Source organism: Canis lupus, chromosome 7 (genome assembly GCF_048164855.1).
Source record: "Canis lupus baileyi chromosome 7, mCanLup2.hap1, whole genome shotgun sequence".
NCBI classification, from domain to species: domain Eukaryota; kingdom Metazoa; phylum Chordata; class Mammalia; order Carnivora; family Canidae; genus Canis; species Canis lupus.
The window spans coordinates 25,819,657-25,842,432 of NC_132844.1; the positions used below are offsets into that span (position 1 = coordinate 25,819,657).

At 33.5% G+C, this 22,776-nt stretch overlaps 1 protein-coding gene across 5 annotated transcripts in view; it reads right to left on the reverse strand.

Annotated features, from left to right (window-relative positions):
* Positions 1–22,776, reverse strand: part of ZNF292 (zinc finger protein 292) — a 100,959-nt gene that overhangs the window by 18,701 nt on the left and 59,482 nt on the right. For 4 of the 5 annotated variants that reach the window (XM_072832140.1, XM_072832139.1, XM_072832138.1 and 1 more), the window contains 3 exons: positions 21,871–22,006; positions 7,461–7,663; positions 1,014–1,150 (listed from right to left, as the gene is read on the reverse strand). In XM_072832140.1, coding sequence (XP_072688241.1) covers positions 1,014–1,150; positions 7,461–7,663; positions 21,871–22,006 — 476 coding nt within the window. Of the gene's footprint in view, positions 1–1,013; positions 1,151–7,460; positions 7,664–18,045; positions 18,146–21,870; positions 22,007–22,776 lie in introns of those variants that run through there. The other variant, XM_072832142.1, reaches the window with a different exon arrangement.

Sequence of the window (22,776 nt, forward strand, 5' to 3'; positions counted from 1 at the left end):
AATCCGGACTTTGCTGCTTTTCTTAAAAAGCAATATGAGTTAATTTTTAGTCACTTCTAATATTTATATTACATGGAAAATCTACTTCTCCTCAGTAAATGCATGTTTCTTATTTTCCCTTCAGAATCCTTATACCCACCTTTTACATACTCTCTGTACTGCAGATACGATTTTCCCTTCGTAACAAAACACTCAACTGCTCAGAAAACCTTTATAATTATGAACTTTATTCTTCTTTAATTGCACATTTATTTAGCTTGACTGTCCTATATTCATGGCATTTGTATGTCATGTGTCATTTCATAGAAATCCTTAAGTGTCAGAAAACTGTAAACTAAATTTTGTTTCCAGTATCACTAACACAACACTGAAGACTAATAATGCTGTTCAATGACCAGATAAAAGGTCAGTTTTAGCTAACACATTGATTTACAACTAATCTTAAGATTTTTTGAGTCAGTTGAGGCCAATATCTCTATTAGTTGTATGCTCCAAAGATTATACATATATAACAGGCTTTGCACACTTGAAAATGTACCATATAAAGAAATGTGTACTCAAGAAGTTAGTGAAGTAGACTATCTCACAGATGTAAAATGAACTCTATTTCCATACATAAATCACTAGCAGCTAATTATACAGTTAAAAGTGTGTAATATGCAGAGGAAAATACATACACATTCAATCACAGACTGAAACACATCTGAAAAAATTGTGGCATTAGACAAAATAAACCTTTCTTTCATCTTCTAACATCTAAAAATTTCCTGATCATTATTAATCACACAGTGATTACTGTTATACTAAGAAGTTGTGTGGTCCTTAATATAAAAAAATTTAAAGTTATAACATGAACGATAATCAGTTTGCACAGTATTTAATAACCGAAAATAAGCTTTTTGCTTTAAGACTTTGAAAGATTAAAAAATATGTTCTTAAGCTCTCTGAATTCTCACAACCTCGCTGGTATTCTTATTTAACAAGCTTTTCTTTACAAAATAAAACCAACTCACCAAGCACAGTACATATCTCCTTGTTGGAGCTGACGTGATAAAAATGCAGTACATAAGACAAGAGCACTTTTTTCATCACCCTCAGATTCTAAGTTACAGATCATTTCTAGTGCATCTTTGCAATCAACTTCTGAAATCTACAGAAAAAAGGATATAGAAAATATGCCATAAAATGGTTTTATTATTAAGATATATAATAATATACTTAAAAATCTTCACTGGATATTTACAGATCATTTTTATCAGTAAAACCTCATTAACTCATACTATCAATTCATACTTTGTGATTACTGGGCTACAGTGAAGAAGTAATCTTTCTTCAAGTCAGAGAACCAACTATTTTCATGAACTTTACAAATATTTATATGAAATAGCTAAGGTTAATTATAAGCACCCTCTACCCATTAATCAGGTCTATGATACTGAAAAAGAAAAGTTGTACTTATCCCCCTTTTAACTGGTAATTTAAAAAGCATTAGAATCAGCAGAAAGACACAGACAAGTCTATTGAATATAGACTAATAAAGTGTCTATTCATCTGAGGGAAAAAAGTATACTATGAAACATTTTATGCAGTTTATACCACCTTTAAATTAAGCTCACCTCAGTGTTCTATAAATCTCCATTATTTTTCTTTTCATACAAATTCATTCCATCTCAAAGCCTGTCAACAGTCATGCATGCATAAGTATAACCTAGATGAAGGCAACTTCTTCATTTAATTACACACTTACATCTATTGCTTATTTTTGGAAAAATTAAAATTTACTACCACAATACAATGATTTACTACGTAAACAGATCTCTACAAGCATTTGCTGTAATACAAAGATACGGCAAACATAGGATCACAAATCACTGGTGTTCCACAAAATAAAAAGATTAATTCCAACATGGTATAACTGACAAATGGCAAAAAAAAAATTGAAGACCAATACAGACCATTGGCACCCAAGTACTAAAGAGATAACCATACCCCTCCTCCTTGTTGATCTTCTGTCTCGCCTGATCAACTTTTGAGTACAGGAAAAGTGTATGTTTAAAAGGTAATGTGTTTAGGACTGAACAAGTGTCTAAATGAGGGGTACTTGGGTGGCTCAGTGGTTGGGCATCTGCCTTCAGCTCAGGTGGTTATCCTGGGTCCTGGGATCAAGTCCCACATGGGGCTCCTTGCAGGGACCCTGCTTCTCCCTCTGCCTGTTTCTCTGCCTCTCAGTGTCTCTCATGAATAAATAAATAAAATATTAAAAAAGTGTTTAAATGAGGATAATCTTAAGGTTGATCTTTGAGGAGGATAAAGGCTGCATGAGGATAGATTCAGAGGTTTCATTGTATACATTAAGTTGAGCTAGAAAACTCTAAAACAAGAAAAGACCCAACTCTGAGTCTGTGCGTTTAACAATGATTCCTCACAGGAATGATGAAGTTAGTGGCAGAGTTAAGACTGAAATCTGAGTCCTGGAACTCCCTGGTGCAGTGCTCTTTCCACTACTACTCCATCACTTTCTAACAAATCTTTATCTATAAGCGACCCCATTTAAACAAACAAAAAAAGGGCTGAACAATATATAATTATACAATAAATATTTTCAAATAACTACATTACTTTATCAGACTATATTTTATTATTTAATCATAAATTTTCTCCTAGGTAGGTATAATCATTAACATTTTATATACAATGAATATGGGGCTCAAAGAAATTATGTGATTTGCCCAAGTTGCAATAGTTAATTAAGTGGTAGAGCTATAAATCAAATTTTGTCTAACTGACATTAAAGACTCATGCTTTCCATTTCATCATATTATCTTTAATGCAAGCTGTGTTAACTTTAAACAGATACCCTGGTACACACACGCAAATCTTTTTAGAAGTCAACCCATTAAGTTTTATTTTTTCATGTTGATCATAACTGTCATAGCAGCTACTACTTATTTATTAGTCCCAGCTTCTTCAGAAATAGCATTGCTAACCAGCAAAATAGCTGGCCTGGTAGATACTATTAACTTTTTAGACATAAGGTTCAAAGAGGTTAAGTTCTTGATCAAAGACACATGCTTAATTAGTGGCAGTTAAGATTTCAACCCAAGTGGAGCTTCCAAGTCTGTGCTCTTTCTAGAATGAGGCCCTTTACTGCTAAATATTGATTGTTTACATGTTCAGGTTTAATAAAAAATGTTTTTTTAAAGATTTTTTAAAAACTGTATTCATGATAGACATAGAGAGAGAGAGAGAGAGAGAGAGAGAGAGAGAGAGAGAGAGGCAGAGACACAGGCAGAGGGAGAAGCAGGCTCCATGCCGGGAGCCCGACGCGGGACTCCCGGGACTCCAGGATCACGCCCTGGGCCAAAGGCAGGCGCGAAACCGCTGAGCCACCCAGGGATCCCCAATAAAAAATCTTATATCCTGAAAGTCTGATTTGTTTTGAATCTGGTCGTTTGTTGTTCTTCTAAAACCTAAGCCACTCTTCTTGAATGCTCAAATGATGTAAAATGCATACATTACCTATGAGGAAATTTATTTTCCCAATGACATTACCTACATTATTAGCTTACACTTAGTAACTGGAAATATATATTTGTGTGTAAAATAACCTCTCCATATTTCACATATATACAACATATCAACTGAAACATTTGTCATATTCAATAATACAGAAAATCTCACTTTTTATTATAGGTATACTAGGAAAATACTTTTCAGTGTGTATTTCATAGCCTTCATTTCCCTGGTTTGCCACTAGATGGTCCTCTCGAAAAAAATAGGACACTAAAAATAATGGCAGGGAAAATAAAAACATAATTAAACTAATGGATGGCTGAATTCAAACCATAAAAGTGAAATACAAGTCAAATATAAGTATCAATAAACAAGAATTATTTTTTTAAAATCCAAGGCAGCATAAAGTAGGAATTACCAGTATTTAGCTAAATAGTGACCATCTATCGTAAACATCTTTTCTCTATTGCTTTGAAAAACCAGCAAAAATTTAAATACCAGAAAATTTAGAACTGTGAATAAATTTTTGAAATCAGAATGATCTGTTAAAGCATATTATGCTAACTCCCTCTGTAAAGCAGAAAAATCATTTTAAGCTTTAAAATGGCTTTTTAGGGCAGCCCAGGTGGCTCAGCGGTTTAGCACCACCTTCAGTCCAGGGCATGATCCTGGAGTCCCGGGATCGAGTCCCACATCGGGCTCCTTGCGTGGAGCCTGCTTCTCCCTCTACCTGTGTCTCTCTCTCTCTGTGTATCTCTCATGAGTAAATAAATAAAACCTTTAAAAAAATTCCAAAAAAATAATAAATAATAAAAAAATAAAATGGCTTTTTATGCCAGGTGTTAAAAAAATATAGAGCACTTCATCAGGATTTTATGTATGACTGCCAAGTATACTTTTAAAATGTATTTAGGGGGCTGCCTGGGTGGCTCAGTTGGTTAAGCATCTGCCTTTGGCTCAGGTCATGATCTCTGGGTCCTGGGACTGAGCCCTGCATCAAGGTCCCTGCTCAGGGAGAAGGCTGCTTCTCCTCTGTCCCATCCCCTCCACTCATGCTCTTTCTCTCTCAAATAAACAAATAAAATCTTTTAAAAAATAAAATGTATTGGCTCTAATCACATAAAATTGAGTTCCATCTAAAAAGAAACTTAGAGGATCCTGTGTGTCTCAGTTGTTTGACTGTCCAACTCTGAGTTTTGACTCAGGTTATAATTTCATGGGTCCTGGGATCCAGCCCCCCTGGAGTTCCCCTGTGGGCTCTGTGCTCAGCAGGGAGTCTGCTTGAAAGATTCTCTCCTTCTGTTCCTCCCCCTACTAGCTCTCTCATGGGCAGGCATGCTCTCTCTCTCATAAATAAATAAATAAATCTTGGGGCGTGTGGGTAGCTCAGCAAGTTAAGCATCTGCCTTCAGCCTGGGTCATGATCCCAGGTCCTGGGACTGAGCCCTGCATCAGGCTCCCTGCTCAGAGGAGAACCTGCTTCTTCCTCTGCCCCTCCCCCTGCTCATGCCTTTTCTCTCTCACATAAAGAAGTAAAATCTTTAAAATCTTTAAAAAAAAATAAAAAAGAACTTAAGTGGTAAACTTCTCATACTAAGGAAACAAAATGAAATCATGAGCTATTTTTTTTTTAACTCTCAGGCTATCAAAAATTTAAGCAAATAATCTCCAGTATTAGGAAAGATGAAATTTCATATATTGTTTATGGGAGTATAAATTGGCATAATCTATCTTTTTTGGATAGTAGTATGGCCCTATCTATTAATTTAAAATGTGTAGACTCCTTGATCCAGCAATTCTGCTTCCAGAAATTTGCCCTATTAGCAGTGTATCCCTGACAAGAATAAAAGGATGTATATATAAGGAAACCATTTAAATGTCCCCTAGTCTGATTAAAGATATTACAAATCCATACTATGGAATTATGCAGCCATGAGAAAGAATGAGTTGATTTATATGGAATGATATGAAAAGATGTTCATAATAAATGGGAGAAAAGTGACCAGCAGTCAGGGTGTATATATGTATGTTTGAAGCATAGAAAAATATCAGAAAGGTTATATATCAAATTTCAAACTGAATGATTACTTGGGGGAGTATTAAATGGATAAGTAATGGTTACAGAGTAAGAGGATTTTACTTTTTAAATTCTATGTTTACTTTAATGACACAACCAATAAAATACTGGATTTATAAGATACTAGGACACTGCTCACTTTGTTTTCCTAGATACTACTACAAATTCACAGTCTTCAAACTTCAAACAGGGACTTCAGAGCTAATCTAGTGATCCAACGTTTAGATAGTTTCCTATTAGAAGTCAGGCTTCTTTAGGCCAAGACTTATGCCTTAACTCACATTTAACCCCCCGCCCCCCCCCCAGTGCTTAGATAGCACACATCATTCACTTAATAAAAAACTGCCAAAGGGAGGATGGACGGACAGATTGACATAAGGGAAAGGAATGAACTGATGATTAAAGCTTTACTAAGGAGCTGAAAAATATCTAAGATGTGGGAGTAACACAATAATTTAGGAATTTTAGAAAAATTGTCAAAAACATTTCAAAAGCTATCTCAAGAAACTTTATGTCTGCCAATTTAACTGTCTACATAGCTATTCTGAACTAATAAGAAAACTTCAATCTCCTATTTTGCTCTGATATACAAAGACTAAATTGCCAATTATCTGAGATAAAAGAGAAATAAAGGAAAAAAAAAAAAAAACACCCTCTGATTTAGCCAATGTCCAAACTAATGATATAATTTCTTAGGCTACAGCCTTGGGCTCTATTCTACCTAGCCTAAAAATTCCCAGACATCACTCTTCCCAGAACCCTCATTATCTTCACCATCCACAATAACTTATTTCTAATCCTGGTCCAAGCCTACCTACCATCTTCCTCCTCTTTTTCTATTCTCAAATAAATAATAAATAAATTTTAAAAATCACACAATTAATACTATAATTACAACCTCTAACCTCATGTGGGCATTCAGCTGTCTGTATCTGTCTACTCAGCTGACTGCAAGCTCTGTTAATTGTCAGAGCTTTGTATCTCAACTCTTCCCATTACACATCTTTAAGTTTATCTATAGTCATTTTCTTCTCCTCTCTCTATTGCTCTGGAGTTGAAAGATAGTTAAATTAGAGATACAAGACACTTGTACGCATTAAATGCTCAATCAACGCTGTTCAACACATTACAGTTTTACCTAAATTATTTAAATGCATATTCCCTGTTTCTTGATCAACAACTTTTAATTTTCCTACTCTGTCTCCAACTTCATTTTGGAATTATGAGTCCTTCAAAATGCAAATTCCCATTTGGACCATGATTCTATCTCAGAATTCTGTAGTATAAAACAAATACATAAATACTATGCTTTATGCCAAACTAAAAGTTAAAAAAAATTATGTCTCACAGAGGAAATAAAGTTTTATATTAAATATGCAAATAAAATTTTGATCTTAATATATATACTTATCTATATATATGACTGCTCCCTAGGAATATATGTTTTTGAGCACATTATGCATGTGTATAAACAGAGAACATATTTTTAGGAGGAAGTCATATAAATTCTAGTTACTTAAATTAGCCAGTTAGAAAGATCTACAAGTATCTTGAAGTCAGGTAAAATGAAAGGTAAGGCCCAATTGCTAACAAATAAAAATACCCTACTTAATTGTTAAGCTACTCCCATCTTCCCATAATTTAACCACAGCAGGAAAAAGATTCAATTTAAAACAGAAGCTAGGTGAAATCAGTTTACATATAACTTTGAAAGCTTCTTAGAATCACTACCCAAGAGCATACTAAAATTTAAGATTGACAACAGTCCCTCACTATCTAAGAGAAAGAGTCGTCAAAGACATTCTAATCTAATTGAAAATTAATTTCTTCACTTTTAAAAATAATTACTAACAAAAGAAAACATACTCACCTCTTCGATTAACTTTTCATTTGGTGATGATGTACAAAGACAAACAAGGTAAGTTTGCTTAAAACTACCTTTTGTACCAATCTCTGGATGGTCAGAACACAGCTTTGCTAGAGCAGTTGCTTGACTTAACTGATTGGTTTTGATTAGATGTTTAATTCTCATATCCAACAAGATGGGACCCTCAAAAGCTAAAAATTCATTCACTTTAAAAAACAAGACATAATAGATTATTAACATTTGGTAATAATTCATTTGCAATACAAATACTTAAAAGGAATATCTTTTTTAAAGCACAGGAACTAATAATACTTTTTTCTTTGTGATTTTCTATTACTGTCATGCTATTATAAAATACTTGACTTTATAAAGCAAAAGGAGTTTATACTGCTAACTTTTAAAAGGTGCATTAGATATTTTTACCCACTTAGATTGAGGTGAATTAACTTTTATATGATAAAAATATTTTTGCATTGATTTCTAATAGCCCATGCTACTAAAATTACACTAATTCTTTTCCCTACAGCATTTATTCTTGAATATCAGACATTAGTATCCCTGCAAATCTGCTGTACTGGGGCATTACACACTTACATGGGTAATCACAAAAGAATGGGTATTTTAGAAGATGAGACTCAACTAATATTGTGTTCAATACTGATGATGTATTTTTCATGTTACAAAAGTGAAGTCTATTTTGCTTTAATAGGTGTTTTAGAACAAATTAATTATCTACAGAAAATAAATAGGTTCAAGAAAGTCTGATGAAACTTCTGCAGGTTTGAAATTTTTAAAACAGGAACTGATAAACCTCAACATTTGCTTAAGACCCACTTACACATAATACATGTCTAGTCTGTTCAACTCTTTGAATTTCCTACTACTTGTTTGATCAACTACAAATAAGAATTTTTATTTTTTGTATTTGTGAAGGAGTTTAAGTTTTAACAAGTGCAAATTTAAACTTCTGTTTTCTGTACCAGAATGAGAAATGTTTAAAAATTTACTTGGTGATGGCTAGCCTGAAACCTTTGGAAGGCTTTTAGTAATATAATTTTTAAATACTCTAAATAAAACACAGAATTTGTCTACTTATGAACAAACTGGAAAACATGTCTAGCAAGTAATTTGTGGATTAAAAGATGGAGAATGAGAGATGTTCTTCCTTCTTTAAATAGCCTTTACTACCTTCTTGTACTTTTATTTTTTGGATCTAACTGCACTGTATTCCATGGTGAAGAGATTCTTCTATGAGATAGTATAACCATGGCTCCTCAGTATTAAAACCATGAGTGTATAATTTGACACAGGATCCCAAATTCCATCCTTTTCTACACCTTTGTACCTGTCACTCTTCATTCTATTCTACCCTCTGCCATATTAAACTAAATCAAAAAGTATAAAGATTGAGCACAGATAAATAAAATTAAATGCATAACTCTGTGTTGCCTCTAATCTTACATATACAGGACATTACTTTTATTATTGTTTTTAGTATCACACGATCCCACTGGGAAAATTATATTGCAAATATCTTTCACCATTTAGTTTACTGCCAAACCAAAAATCAGTAAAGATTCTAAATAAACGTAAAAATAAAAAAGTTAAAGTTCTGGCTATAAATAGGTCATAGACTTAAAAAACACCTTTAGTTTCGTAATACAATAATTCTCTTTAAAGGAAAAATCCAGCAATACAAAGTCTGAGAATTATTTAAAATACTCCCACTAAAACTTATAATCAACAAATTCTGAGGATTGTGGCAAAGATATTATTTAAAGGTGGCAAAAGTATTTAGTAAAACTGATGACACTGAATAGAACATGAAATAGTACCTAAAAATCTTAAATAGCAACACATAAATTAGAATGACAAATTGTGCAATATAATTTTTGAGCTAATTCAATATATAGAATATATGTTAACATAAGATTTCAAAAACATAGATATTTTTTCTTTTTTAATGATGGGAAACCACTGCCACACTTAGTGCAAAATTGATTCCAAAGAAATATAGACTATTAGAGCAGAAGGGACTTTACAGATAATTTTGTCCAGCTCCATCATTTGGCAGATGAGTAAACTGAGGCTCACAGAAAGTAAGTAACTTCCTAGGATCATAAAGCCAGTTAATGACAGAACCAGGACCAGAATAATGTGTCTTCTGACTTCCAGCTTAATATAGTGGTAGGATAAGAAAACCAAATTCACAGTAAATGTGACTACTTCTAATTAGATTGGCACTTCATAGCAGTAATGAGCTATGAAGTAGCATTATTTTAAAGGAAAATAATCATGCATTCTGAAGCTCAGGATTCACATGGATCAAAAGTAATTATATTTTAATACTCAATTCAGAACCTGCTGAACCTCTCCCCTAGCTTTTTCCATTTCTCCTGCATTGCCTTCCACTTCTGATCCCTTTATATCTTTTTACTGCTCTCCTATCTAGAACATGTTTTTTTCTTATAGCATTATAATATCCTTGAGTAGCTAGTCACATCACATCTCATGCTCTACACCTTGCTTTTCCCACTCCCATCCCAGAAAAATAAAAATATCTTGAATTTTACTTGTGTGTAGCTTTTTAATCTACTCTCTCTATATTTATGGACTTGAACAGAAAAGCAGCTTTTACTACCTTCGAGCCTAACAAGAAAGCTGGATGACATAATATCACAATGTAAATCAATATGTAGTCAGTTCAATTAAGAAAGAATGGCTTCTCTTCATAGAATGCCACTTACATAATTTTAAAAAATACTAGTTTCCACATTAAAGATAATTAAATATTTACAATATATAAGTTGAATTTTTGTGATCAATCATTACACAAATATTAAATGAGCATCCTATATACCAAAGCTTAGGCTAACTAGGTCCTAGATTTCCCTCAAAGTGGAGTCAACTTATTTACTGGGCAAGGTATAGACAACATCTCTAACAAGCATCTGAAATTGCATACAGAAATCTCTATCCCACAGTATGTTACCTCAATTTACTTAGTTGTGCTCAAGCAAAGAACCTAACAGTTTCCTTAAAAATGCCCTCTCGTGCTTCCTTCTCACACACACATTCAACACACCACCTAATTTTGTCACTGCTTATTGCCTAAATACTCCAACCCATTCACTTTTTTCCGTCTCTACTCCTGCCATTCATTCACCCACTCCTCCACTTTGTAGCATTCTGCTAGTCATCTGCATCCACTCTTATACCATCACATTTCTACTAAGACCCACTTTCTTTCTTTCTTTTTTTTTTTTTAAGTACAACAGACTTGATTGTCTTCTCCTAAGTTAAAATCCTCCAATGCTTTCCCTTTGCCTTCAAAGAGTAAATTCTAAAATTTTTACCATGGCCTACCTGAATCTCCACCAACTATTCCTTTTTTAAAAATACAATTTGTATTTCCTTTTAAAAACAATTCAGCATTTGGGCAAGAAAGAAAATGCATCCAAATTGGAAAAGAAGTAGTCAAATAATCTGACGGCAAAGGATATGACCTTATTTGTAGGAAACCCTAAAAATTCCACAAAAAAACTATTAGAATAAATGACTTTAGCAAAGTTACAGGATACAATAATCAAAATATAAAAATAAGGTCAATTTTTATACACTAACAATGAACAACCTGAAAAGGAAACTAAGAAGAAAAATTTATCCTAAAATTCATATTAAATCTCAAGGAACTCCTGATAGGCAAAACAATTTTGAAAAAGAACAAAGTTTGAGGTGTCCCATGTCCCACTTCCTTACTTCAAAATAATATATATAAAGCTACAGTAATCAAAACATAGTGGTACTAGCATATAGACAGACATAGGCAATGCAACAGAGCATAAAGGCCAGAAATAAATCTTCACATATATGGTCATATGATCTTCGACAAGAATGCCAAAAATCACTCAATGAGAAATGGACAGTCTCTTCAACAAATGGTGCTTGAAAAACTCACATTCACATGCAAAAGAATGAAGTTGGACATTCACCGTATACCATATAAAAATTCAACTCAAAATGGATTAAAGATCTAAATTTAAGACCCAAAACTATAAAACTCCTAGAAGAAAACAAAGGAGATAAGCTTGAAGACACTGGAATTGGCAAGAATTTATTGGATGACATCAAGATAGACAATAAAAACAAAAACAGACAACTGGAACTACATCAAACCTAATTTTTATGCATCAAACGACAGAACCAACAGAGTGAAAAGGCAACCTACATAATGGGAAAAAATATGTGCAAATCATATACCTGATGAGGGGTTAATATCTACATAAAGAATACTTACAAAAAAAAAGAATACTTACAGCTCAACAATAAGAAATCAAATAGTCCTATTAAAGAGTTAGACAAAGGATTTTAACAGACATTTCTCCAAAGATGATGTATATTTAACACATGAAAAGACACCAAACTAATCATCATAGAAATGAAATCAAAACAATGAGATATTACTTCATATCCATTAGAATAGTTATTACAAACAAACAAAACAAATGCTAACAAACCCAGAAAAGAAGTGCTGGTGAGGATGTGGAGAAACTGGAAGCTTTGTGCACTGTTCATGGGACTGTAAAATGGTACAACTTCTATGGAAAACAATCTGGAAGCTCTTCAAAAAGTGAAAAATAGAACTATCTACCATATGATTCATCCACGTCTGGGTTATGTACATAAAAGAACTGAAAGGAGGGTCCTCAAGTGATACACATGCACCCTCAGGTTCATGACAGTACTACCTACAAGAGCCAAGAAGTAGAAGCAATCCCAACGTCCACCAACAGATAAATACATAAAATAAATGTGGTATATCCATGCAATGGAATATTATTCACTCTCAAAAAGGAAATCCTGGGATATGCTATAATATGGATGATCCTTGACAATAAGAACATTATGCTAAGTGAAATAAGCCAGTCACAAAAAGGTAAATACAATATAATCCTACTTATAAAAGTAACTAAAGTAGGGATCCCTGGGTGGCGCAGCAGTTTGGCGCCTGCCTTTGGCCCAGGGCGCGATCCTGGAGACCCGGGATCGAATCCCACGTCAGGCTCCCGGTACATGGAGCCTGCTTCTCCCTCTGCCTATGTCTTTGCCTCTCTCTCTCTGTATGACTATCATAAATAAATAATAAAAAAAAATTTTTTTTAAAAAGTAACTAAAGTAATCAAAGTCATAGAAACCAAAAGTAAAATGGTGGTTAACCAGGGGCTGAGAGACTTGAGGTAGAAGGAGTTGAAACTAAATTGTTACAGAATTTTAAAAAATGTTGGAGAGACTAGGCAGCTTAGTCAAGCATCTAACTTCAGCTCAGGTCATAATCTGAGGGTCTTGGGACTGAGCACTGTGTCAGGCTCCATGTTCAGCGGGACATCTACTGGTCCCTGTCCCTCTGCCCTTTCTACTGTTTGTGTGTGCACTCTCTCTCTCTCTCAAATAAATAAAATTTTTTAAAAAACTGTTACAGAATTTTAATTTTGCAAAATGAAAAGTTCTGGAGATACATTTTACAACGATATTAATATATTTAACACTACTGAACTTTTACACTTAAAAATGGTATGTGTTGGGCAGCCCGGGTGGCTCTCAATGGTTTAGCGCCGCCTTCAGTCCACGGTGTGATCCTGGAGTTCTGGGATCGAGTCCCATGTCAGGCTTCCTGCATGGAGCCTGCTTCTCCCTCTGCCTATCTCTGCCTCTCTCTCTCTCTGTCTCTCATGAATAAATAAATGAAATCTTTTAAAAAAAATGGTATGTTTTTTACCACAATCAAAAATCACTGCAGCACTGTTAATCACAAAAATTTCATATTTAGAAATTTAATAAAAATAGAATACCTCAAGCTGTAGATAAGCGGTTCTTAACTATGGTTGTACAATTAGGTTGATCTTCTTAAAAGTATTAATGCCTGGGGCTGAGACCCAGAGACTCTGGTCTGAGGTAGACCTCCAGCCTTGAAATGCCTAAAACTCTATAGGTGATTTAAGCGTAGCCAGGATTGAGAACCACTCCTCTAGGAATCTATATATCGTGTCCAAATTACCATTAGAATCTATATTTCGTGTCCAATTACCAATTAGAGATAGTCTTAATCTTTGCCCTATCCCTCACCCTTTCTTGAGGGAATACATTACATTTATAACAAACAGAATCTTTTACTTAAAAGATTTCAGAATGTCTTAAATCATGTTGCTTCCTTTTTCGTTAAATCTGAAACTTTATGGTCATTACCTGATTATGGTAAAACTTTATGATAACAGATTTTCTGACTTGACTGCTGTGAAACAGAATTTTTAAAAGACCAAAAAAAAAAAAAAAAATCCATACCATAGGTGAACCTAAAATTTTTGTGTGAATTAAAATTTCACTATGAGTTTTGCATTAATTAAGTTGACATGGGGTGCCTGGATGGCTCAGTGGTTGAGTGTCTGCCTTTGGTTCGGGGCATGGTCCCGGAGTCCTGGGACTGAGTCCCCACATCAGGCTCTCCATGAGGAGCCTGCTGCTTCTCCTTCTGCCTATGTCTGTGCCTCTCTCTGTGTCTCTCATGAATAAATAAATAAAATCTAAAAAAAGAAAAATTAAGTTGACATATTTATATATATATATATAAATTATTATAAAACAGACCCATTAAAACAGAATGCTTCAAGATATTTTAAGAAACTATTGAGTGTATTTTATTTTAAAATCATTTTTAGTAAAAATGAAAATTTGGGGGTCACTATATTTTTATTTAATTATATAATAGAGTATAATTAATGTTAAATACAAATATGTCATCAGCGTAAAATGGGAGCAAACACTTTCACAGGCTTACTACAGTTAAATTCTATCAGCTTAATTCTATCCAGTCACTATCCTGATAATTTAAGGGTTATATGTAAGTAAAGTCTAATTTAGAAGTGATTTTTTTTTAAGATTTATTTATTTGACACAGAGAGAGAGAGAAAGTGAGCAAGGGCACAAGTGGGGGTGGGGGAGGTAAGGAGTGGGGGGTGGGGAGTAGCAGGCATTCTCTATATAGACGCGTAAAGTTACATATACATACACAAAAAATATACCAAAAGTATCAAAAAAATATCAGTATAGTAACTAGAGATTTACCATCTGAAAGTAAATGCAGCTGCATGCAATCAGATCTGACCTCATCCTATTTACCTGGAAAGAATGAGTTATCACCTGCTCTCACCTTCTATCTCCCCTCCCTTCAAAATATTACATCTTATGTAAACTAACATGTGATAAACCAGAGAACTTATCCACCTTCGCTTTTAAATGCAAAGTTTATTACTGAAATAAAGATTTATTTTCTCACAAAATTCTTAAAGATTTATAAGTACTGTGGGAAAGCTTAGCCTTCAGAAATTTCCTTTGAAAAAAAAAAGGGTTCCGGGGTGGAAAAAAGGACAGCAGGGCTTAAGATTCAAGAAAGGATGGGTAAGTTAACAAAAATGTGAATTGTACAACTGCAAATTATCCCAATATAGAAGTATAAGGAAAAGGGTGAAGAAATTCAGTGTGATTGTAATAGAAAGGTCTCACAAAGTTTATATTGTAAGATGACATCATGTACAAAACAGAAAACAGGCTGAGGACCAAGGATGCATGCATCATGACTGTTAGGTTCTAACCTATGCAAAATGTTATTGAAGCTAGAACCCAAGATGACCCCTAGAGCTCACCAAAAATATTGAGGACAATCAAATCGGCAGAGGTGGGTATCTTCTGGAGAAAAGACGGTTCCTTGGGTGTGATATAAATAATCAAATAAATAATCTCTGTCTCCTGACGGAGAAAAAGGAGAATTCCTCTAATGGTGGTTTTATTAATAAGCTTTAGATTTAAAGGGGCAGAATGAACAATGGAGCAAATGGAAATAGATGGGAAAACCTAATTTTCAAAATGGGGCTGAGCAATAGATGTAATCCTGAATAAAAGTCTCAAAATTAATTATATTAAAAACATGGCTTGTGATCATTCAGAAGATATGTGAGCATTCAGAGCCAAGACAGATTCAATAAACATAAATTAGGTTACAGTTGTCACAAAATTATCTCAATATATATCAGAGACCCAAATGTAAAATGTGGAACTGTAAGAGAGAAATGAAATTATGAAAGAAATCTATGGAACTCTAGGTTATGTAATGAATGAATATGTATGTATGTATTGCTATTTTTATTTATTATTTTATTTTATATTTTTCAGTATAGTTCACATAGTGGTAATGAGTTTTTAGATAAAACACCAAAGGCATGACCCACAAAAGAAAAAATTCCTAAGTTGGACTTCATTAAAATTTTAATTTTCTGCTCTGTGAAAGACACTGTTAAGGAAAAGGATGAACCACAGACTAGAAGAACGTATTTGCAAAATTTGTATCTGATAAAGGATTCATATCCAAAATATACAAAGAACTGTTAAAATTTAACAATAAGAAAACAAACTTATTTTAAAAACAGGGAACAAAAATCTAAAGGGATGCCTCACCAAATATATACAGATGGCAAATATGCATATGAAAAGAATGTTCAGTATCTTATATCATTACAGAAATGCTAATTAAAACAAAAATGTGATATTACTACACACCTATTAGAATGGCTACAATTCCCAAAATAGGTAATCCCAATTACCAATGAGGGTCTAGAGCAACATGAATTCTCATTCATCGCTGTGAGAATGAAGAATGGTATAGCCACTTTAGAGAACAGTTTGGCAGTTTTTTACAAAGCAAAACATAGTCTTACATATGATCTAACAATCTTACCCCTAGTATTTACTCAACTCCTGTGAAACTTATGTCCTCCCAAAAACTTGCATACAAATGTTTATAGTAGTTTTATTCATAAACAGAAATGGTAGCAACCAAGATGTCTTTTAATAGGCAAATGGATACAGAAACTGGTACATGCGTGCCACATATATTATCATGGAATACTATTCAGCAATAAAAAGAAATGAGTTGTTAAAGTATTCAAGACCTAGGTAAATGTTAAATGCATACTGCCAAGTAAAAGAAACTAGACCAAAAGGCTGTATCATTATATGACAGTCTCGAAAAGGCAAAACTATAGAGATGGTAAATAAATCAGTAGTTATCAGGTGTTCAGGAAAGGGTTCAACAGGTGAAGATGTTGATTTTTTTTATGGCAGTGAATCTATTCTGTATGATACTATAATGGTGGATACATGGTACTATGCATTTGTCAAAACCTCTAGAACCTTACAGCACAAAGAAGGAATCTTAAAGTATGCAAATTTTATTTAGGAGGTTGGGGAAGCCCAAGATGAAATGAAGAATATGGCAAAAAAAACACACAAAAAAACCCCCAACCCCCCCCCCCCCAAATAAAAACCCCACTGTATTAACAAATATTATGAAAGAACTTCACTGAAAGAGGCAGGGAAATAAAGTGCTCACCTAACCAACTCTGGATGAGTAGAGTCTATTAGAAAAACGGCAAGAGAAATTGTACATAGCATTGTATTCTAATCAATAAAGTTGTTTTCCACAGAGGTGTAAGTTATCAATTATGAAACCACTATACATGTATACTAAGACTGATGGCCAGTGATACTAGGTCAGTCTGAACAGGCTATATTATTGCATGATTCCAATTATATAACACTCTGTTGAAATGAGAGGTTATAGATAAGCCAGAAGAGAAGACTTGAATGATTCTTTCAGTATGGATTAGACTAAAAGACATTAGTACGAACGCTCATATTTAGTTTTACATAAATACAGCTCGTTATATATGGAAATATGTATAGATGTATCTATACATAGATTAGTATACCTACATATATTTTCTTGCTTTATCTGTTGAGTGTTCCTAGAAGCAATGATACCCTAGAAACAATGTCACTTTAGTAGCAATAAACACACCCAATTACCAGGTCTTGGTTTCTAACACTGGTCTCCAAGAAAAAAGAACAAAGGCTCTTGATTCTAGAAGTAGGGCAGAAAATATGTAAAATAAGCTAGAGTACTTTATAATGCCAAAAATCAAGAAAGTACCCAAATAAAAAACAACCCATAATGATGGGTATAAAGGAATACAAAAGTTAAATCAGAGAGTTCCCAATGGCCAAAGCTGGGACAATTTGAGCAACAAAGTAAATAAAGTAGTTTTGGATTATGACCAAAGTGTAAAATGAATTTCCATTAGTCCATATTGATATAAGTAAATGACTGAATAAATGGGGAAAAGACAAATCTCTATAAATTTCAAATAATCTGTGTAGACACTCCCCCCTCAAGGAGGTAGGGCTTAAATTTCCACCTCTTAAGTGTGGGCTGCATGTAGCAACTTCCTTCCAAAGAGTACCATATGGAAAAGGAGAAAAAGAGTAACTTTAAAATGGAGAAACCTGACATACTACCTCTGCCAGGTCATCAAAGTTAACATCAATAGTGAGAAGTCATGCGGACAGTATGTACCCCTGATATGATGTGGTAAAAATGGCATTTTACCTCTGTTATCTTCCTCCCCAAATCCGTAAGCCCAATTCTAATCATGTGAGCAACATCAGACAACTCCCAATTAAGGGACATTCTACAAAATACCTGACCAGTATTCCTCAAAACTGTCAAGGTCATCAAAAACAAGGAAAGTCTGAAAAATTGTCACAGCCAAGAGGAGCCTAAGAAGACATGACGACTAAATGTAATGTGGTATCCTGGATGGAATCCTGGAACAGAAAAAGGACATTAGATAAAAACTAAGGAAATCTGAATAAAGTATGGAAGTTAGTTAATAACACTGTATTAATATTGGTTTATTAACTGTGACAAATGTATCATACTAAGGTAAGATATGAAGAGTAGGGAGAACTGGTAGTGGGTATATTGGAACTCTTCACAATTTTTTTGTAAATCTAAAACTATTCTAAAATTAAAAGTTCATTTTTAAAAATAATGAATTAGGTCATATTAACCTCAGTATTAAACACTATGACTTAAGAGAATTCTAGCCAAATACTTGTTATGGTGTTATGGTCTTTTATCAAATCCTTATATACAAAAAAGGAGAATGGTGGAGCAGAAGACATAAGGAAAAACAGGTGTATTTTATCAAACAACCATAATCAAAGAGTATTGATTAAAGGACTGAAGGCAAGAAGGAAGGTTTCTGTAAGTATCCTGGGGCTAGGTTTCTGTAAGTATCCTGGGGCTAGACTTCTGGACATGACCATTTTATGGTTATTTTTCAAGGACCTGGATGCCAACAGAATATATGTTAATAAGAGGAAACTGATAAGGACAAAAACCTTGAATAACAAAATCAAGACTGCAAAGAATATTGAAAAGTTGCAAAACACAGAATGAATCTAACAGTGAAATTAAGCAGGGAAAAAAAAAAAAAGCAATGCTTCGTGTGCCAAAAGACAAAGTATAAAAATGTAGTTGATAATTTAAGGGTAGCACTTGTTTCTTAAAATGTTTGTATGGTTTTAGTAATCGCACCAAGTTGTGAGAATGATGTGGCTACCCGAAAAGTTTAATGTCATCTTAAGTCACACTACAAGTATAAATTGTTAGAATGAAAAATACAAGAGTACCAATGACCTCAAAGCTTATTAGATCATATTTAGGGTACACGTTAAGTTCTGAGAATTAGATATTAAAGAGAACAAAATGCACTAAAAAAACAGAATCATGATTGTAGATTTAAAATCTTTTAAAATCTCAAAAAATAAAATAAAATCTTTAAAAATCTCAATTGCTATGGCATGAAAGAGGGATTTATACTTTGTTTGGTATAGCTCTAGCAGTAGCACTAGATCCAAAACATGGAATTCTAAGAATGCAGTTTTCACAATTTTCATAGTCAAGATTTTCTAATCACAGGTTAAGAATAGACTGAACTACACAGCAAAGCACTCTCTAGCAAATAAATTGGTGTTTAAGCAAAGGCCAACTTATCAGTGATATTTTAGAAGGGCATTAAAATTGAGTAAAAAAATAAACATTGTCTTTCCAATCTTGAGATTATGACCAAAGAAAGGTACAAGTAACATGTAAGCTTAAAGTTCCTGTAATATTCAAAGGCCACCTACTTGAATTATGTTGATTTAGTTACTAGTTACTTTATTCTAGGATGCTAAAACCTTGAAATCAAATCAGCATTTCCACCCACCCTTAATCCCCCAAATCAAAGAGCATTTTTTGGTTTACCTGAGTTTTAGTGGGTCCAAACTTAAGTCAATCAAAAAAAATATTCAGGATTAAGTAGATTACTTTCAATTATTACATTAAACCTCCAAAGGCTTCACTATAAACAAACTAATAAGCATAGCCTACTGAGATATACTCATTATTCTCTAAGACCTAATTCTTCTCTTCAAACTTGTTATAGATAAGTTAAACTAAGAAGCTGGATATTTAAAGCTAAAAATTCCCTATCCTTTTGAACCATCAAGTTTGAAAATGTAAATAAATAAATAAATTAACATTTGTGTAAAATGTTAATTCCTTCAGCTTTTTCAATAGAGGTAACAAACATACACTTCTAGGTTATGTGATTATCCATAAAATGACTCTCATCAAAGACACATTCTAAGTAACAGAGGACCAAGTAGTCATTATGGCTGCAAAATCTCTGTCATTTAACATCTGATTGTTTCATTGAGTTTTATTAAAGTCTAGCTACCTATAATCCACTGCTATTGTAAGAAACTTGTCTTGACTGAATAGTCCAAATTACTCCAGTAGCTATGTCAGGCAAAGAATGAGAAATAAAGCAGCACAGAGATGGGCAGAGAGTGTTAATAGAAATGATGTTAGGCACATTTAAGCAAGTAAGGAAACTGAGCACATATTCTTTTAAAATAAATTTTAAATCCTGCTAAGGTAAAGGTTCCATTTTCCTGTTTTAGTGTAATGTGTGAGTTTGGCAAAAATGCTCTTCAGAAATTGACAACAGAAAAAAGGAGTTAATTATTTAAGCTAGGTATGATTTTATTAGGCAAGGTGCAACAAGGCATGATATAAAAAGGAGAGAGGTCTTGACTTCAATTCCTGGCTCTGCCTCATATCACTGGCAATGTGATATAGAAAAGACAACCAATCTTCCTGAGCCTCCATTTTCTCATCTGTAAAACAGGGATAATAAAGATCCTACCTTTTTCACAGGATCATTGTGAAGGTTAAATGAAATCATAAATATAAAAGCACATTTCACACTGTTAGGAATTATACAATGTAATCTGATATTATGAATATATTACATCCAGTATTTCCAAAAGCTGAATAGATTAGAAAGTATAATTTGATTATAAGAACAAAATCATAGTGGTATTAGTATACTGCGAATGTAACTAATAGGCCAAAGGCAAAAAATTCTAAGATTTTCAACTTTTAATGTTGTTATTATTACTAATTTAAATAATGAGAGTCCACTCCTCATTTCTCCAAGGTCATGGGAATACTGCAGCTAATCTGTGGATATCCACGATGTGAGGAGGTACTAAAAATAGTTTGCTTATGAAAATTAAGGAACAGATAACATTTCTAGGACTATCAGGAAAGCATGGAGAAATGGTAAGGGGGAGCCAGGTAGAAAAAACCATCTTGAAAAGAAGTTTGGAGATTGGCTGGGAAGCCTTTTGGTAAATATCAATGTACCAGAAGAGTTCACAAGCAATGGACCTAACACTCCTTTCTCAGAGCCTTCATAATTTGCTATTACAAAGCAAAGTACCTAAAGTTTGCCATTAATCAACAAGCAAAGCAGCAATAAACAACAGAAGAAGTTTATTTACTTCTTCAGTTAAATACCTTGGGAAAGGTTCTTGAAAAATAATTTCAAGAAAGTATCAAAGACAATAACTGTGCTCTTCCTCATCGTATGTACAATTTTTCAGCTCTGAACATTAAGTGTTATACATATTATTAGTGATTTAGCCATCTACTTCCAACAGGACATCTGCCAGTTTATACAACAACAAAACGGAATAAAATAAGATGGAGCAATAAGCTGTTTGAGAAAGAGTACTAATCTTAGAGTGAGAAGAGTTCCAGGTTTAATTTCTTTCTCTATTTTGAGGAAAATCATTTAACTACCCTACTTCTGCTTCCCCATCTGTCAAGTAAGTTACCAAATATAAGCGAGATTGCCACCTGTCAGGATGTCGCAGAGGGAATTCCTCTACTGAAAAGATGTTGGGAAAAATTTTAGCTTTGCTGTTACTCTACGACTGTGTAATGTCCTACAAATACATATTCCCCCAAATAAAATAAAGGTGAAGGGCCTGAAGCACCTCAGCTAAAATTTATTAAATGGTCCTTCTTTGGGAAATCTTGAGATGAATTATATTTATCAAAACAATTTTAAGTACTTATTTTTTCTAGTCTAATGATTCTTTTTTTCTCTCTCTCTAGAAAATTTACCTTTATCCTTATCCAATGGTTCCTGGGAAAGAATAGTGCACAGTACCGGGTTTTTCCACACCCCAGTCTCTTGAGCTAGAGTAGCTAAAAAATGCAATTCACAGCTGCCATTCTCCATCAGCTTTTCATGAGCTACCTATAAATATTAAATAAACATCCAAAGAATTACAACAGATTTTTAAAAGCAAGCTTATCAGGCTCTAAAAATAATACTAAACTTTTGAAAAATAAGAGTTTTATCTTAAAAATTTCACATCACATTACAAAGTGCTGAATTCTTTTATTTCTAATTTTTAAAGATGAATCTCAAGAACTGTATCAATTATAAATTTTAAATAAATACAATGTATTTCTAGAATTAAGTCAAAATTATTTTCCCCCAAAATCTAAACCAAGAGCAAAGTTATTTCTCAAGGAAGCTATCAGAATATCCACAGCATAAAAGACCTTACACATTTTATATATCCTTTGTGTTAGTAAAAAAAACTTTTTCCAAAAACACTTCTACCATTAATAAAGGACAGATTTGCATTAAGGCCTAAGTGACAATGTACACAAACTCCAATAAAAGGGACTTATGAAAACAACTAAATGCATGATTTTTCATTTAATCATTACATAGCCTTGGCAATATTCTATTTAAAGCTGACATTAAAACCTGCTTACTAGTTATTCTCAAGTGTTCATGCAATTAGCATATTCTTCAGGACAAAAGACCAATGGTTTTTATTCAATTCAGAAAACGTTTATTGGGAATTTCACGGGCAAAGGACTAGGGAAGAGAGCAACTGGTCCCTGCATTTATGGGGTGTATCCTCTAATGTGGTAAAGAAAGGTTAAAAAGGTAAAACACAGGCAAAATCAAACAAATGCTGTTAAGCAGGTATAAAATAATCCCAAGGAAGC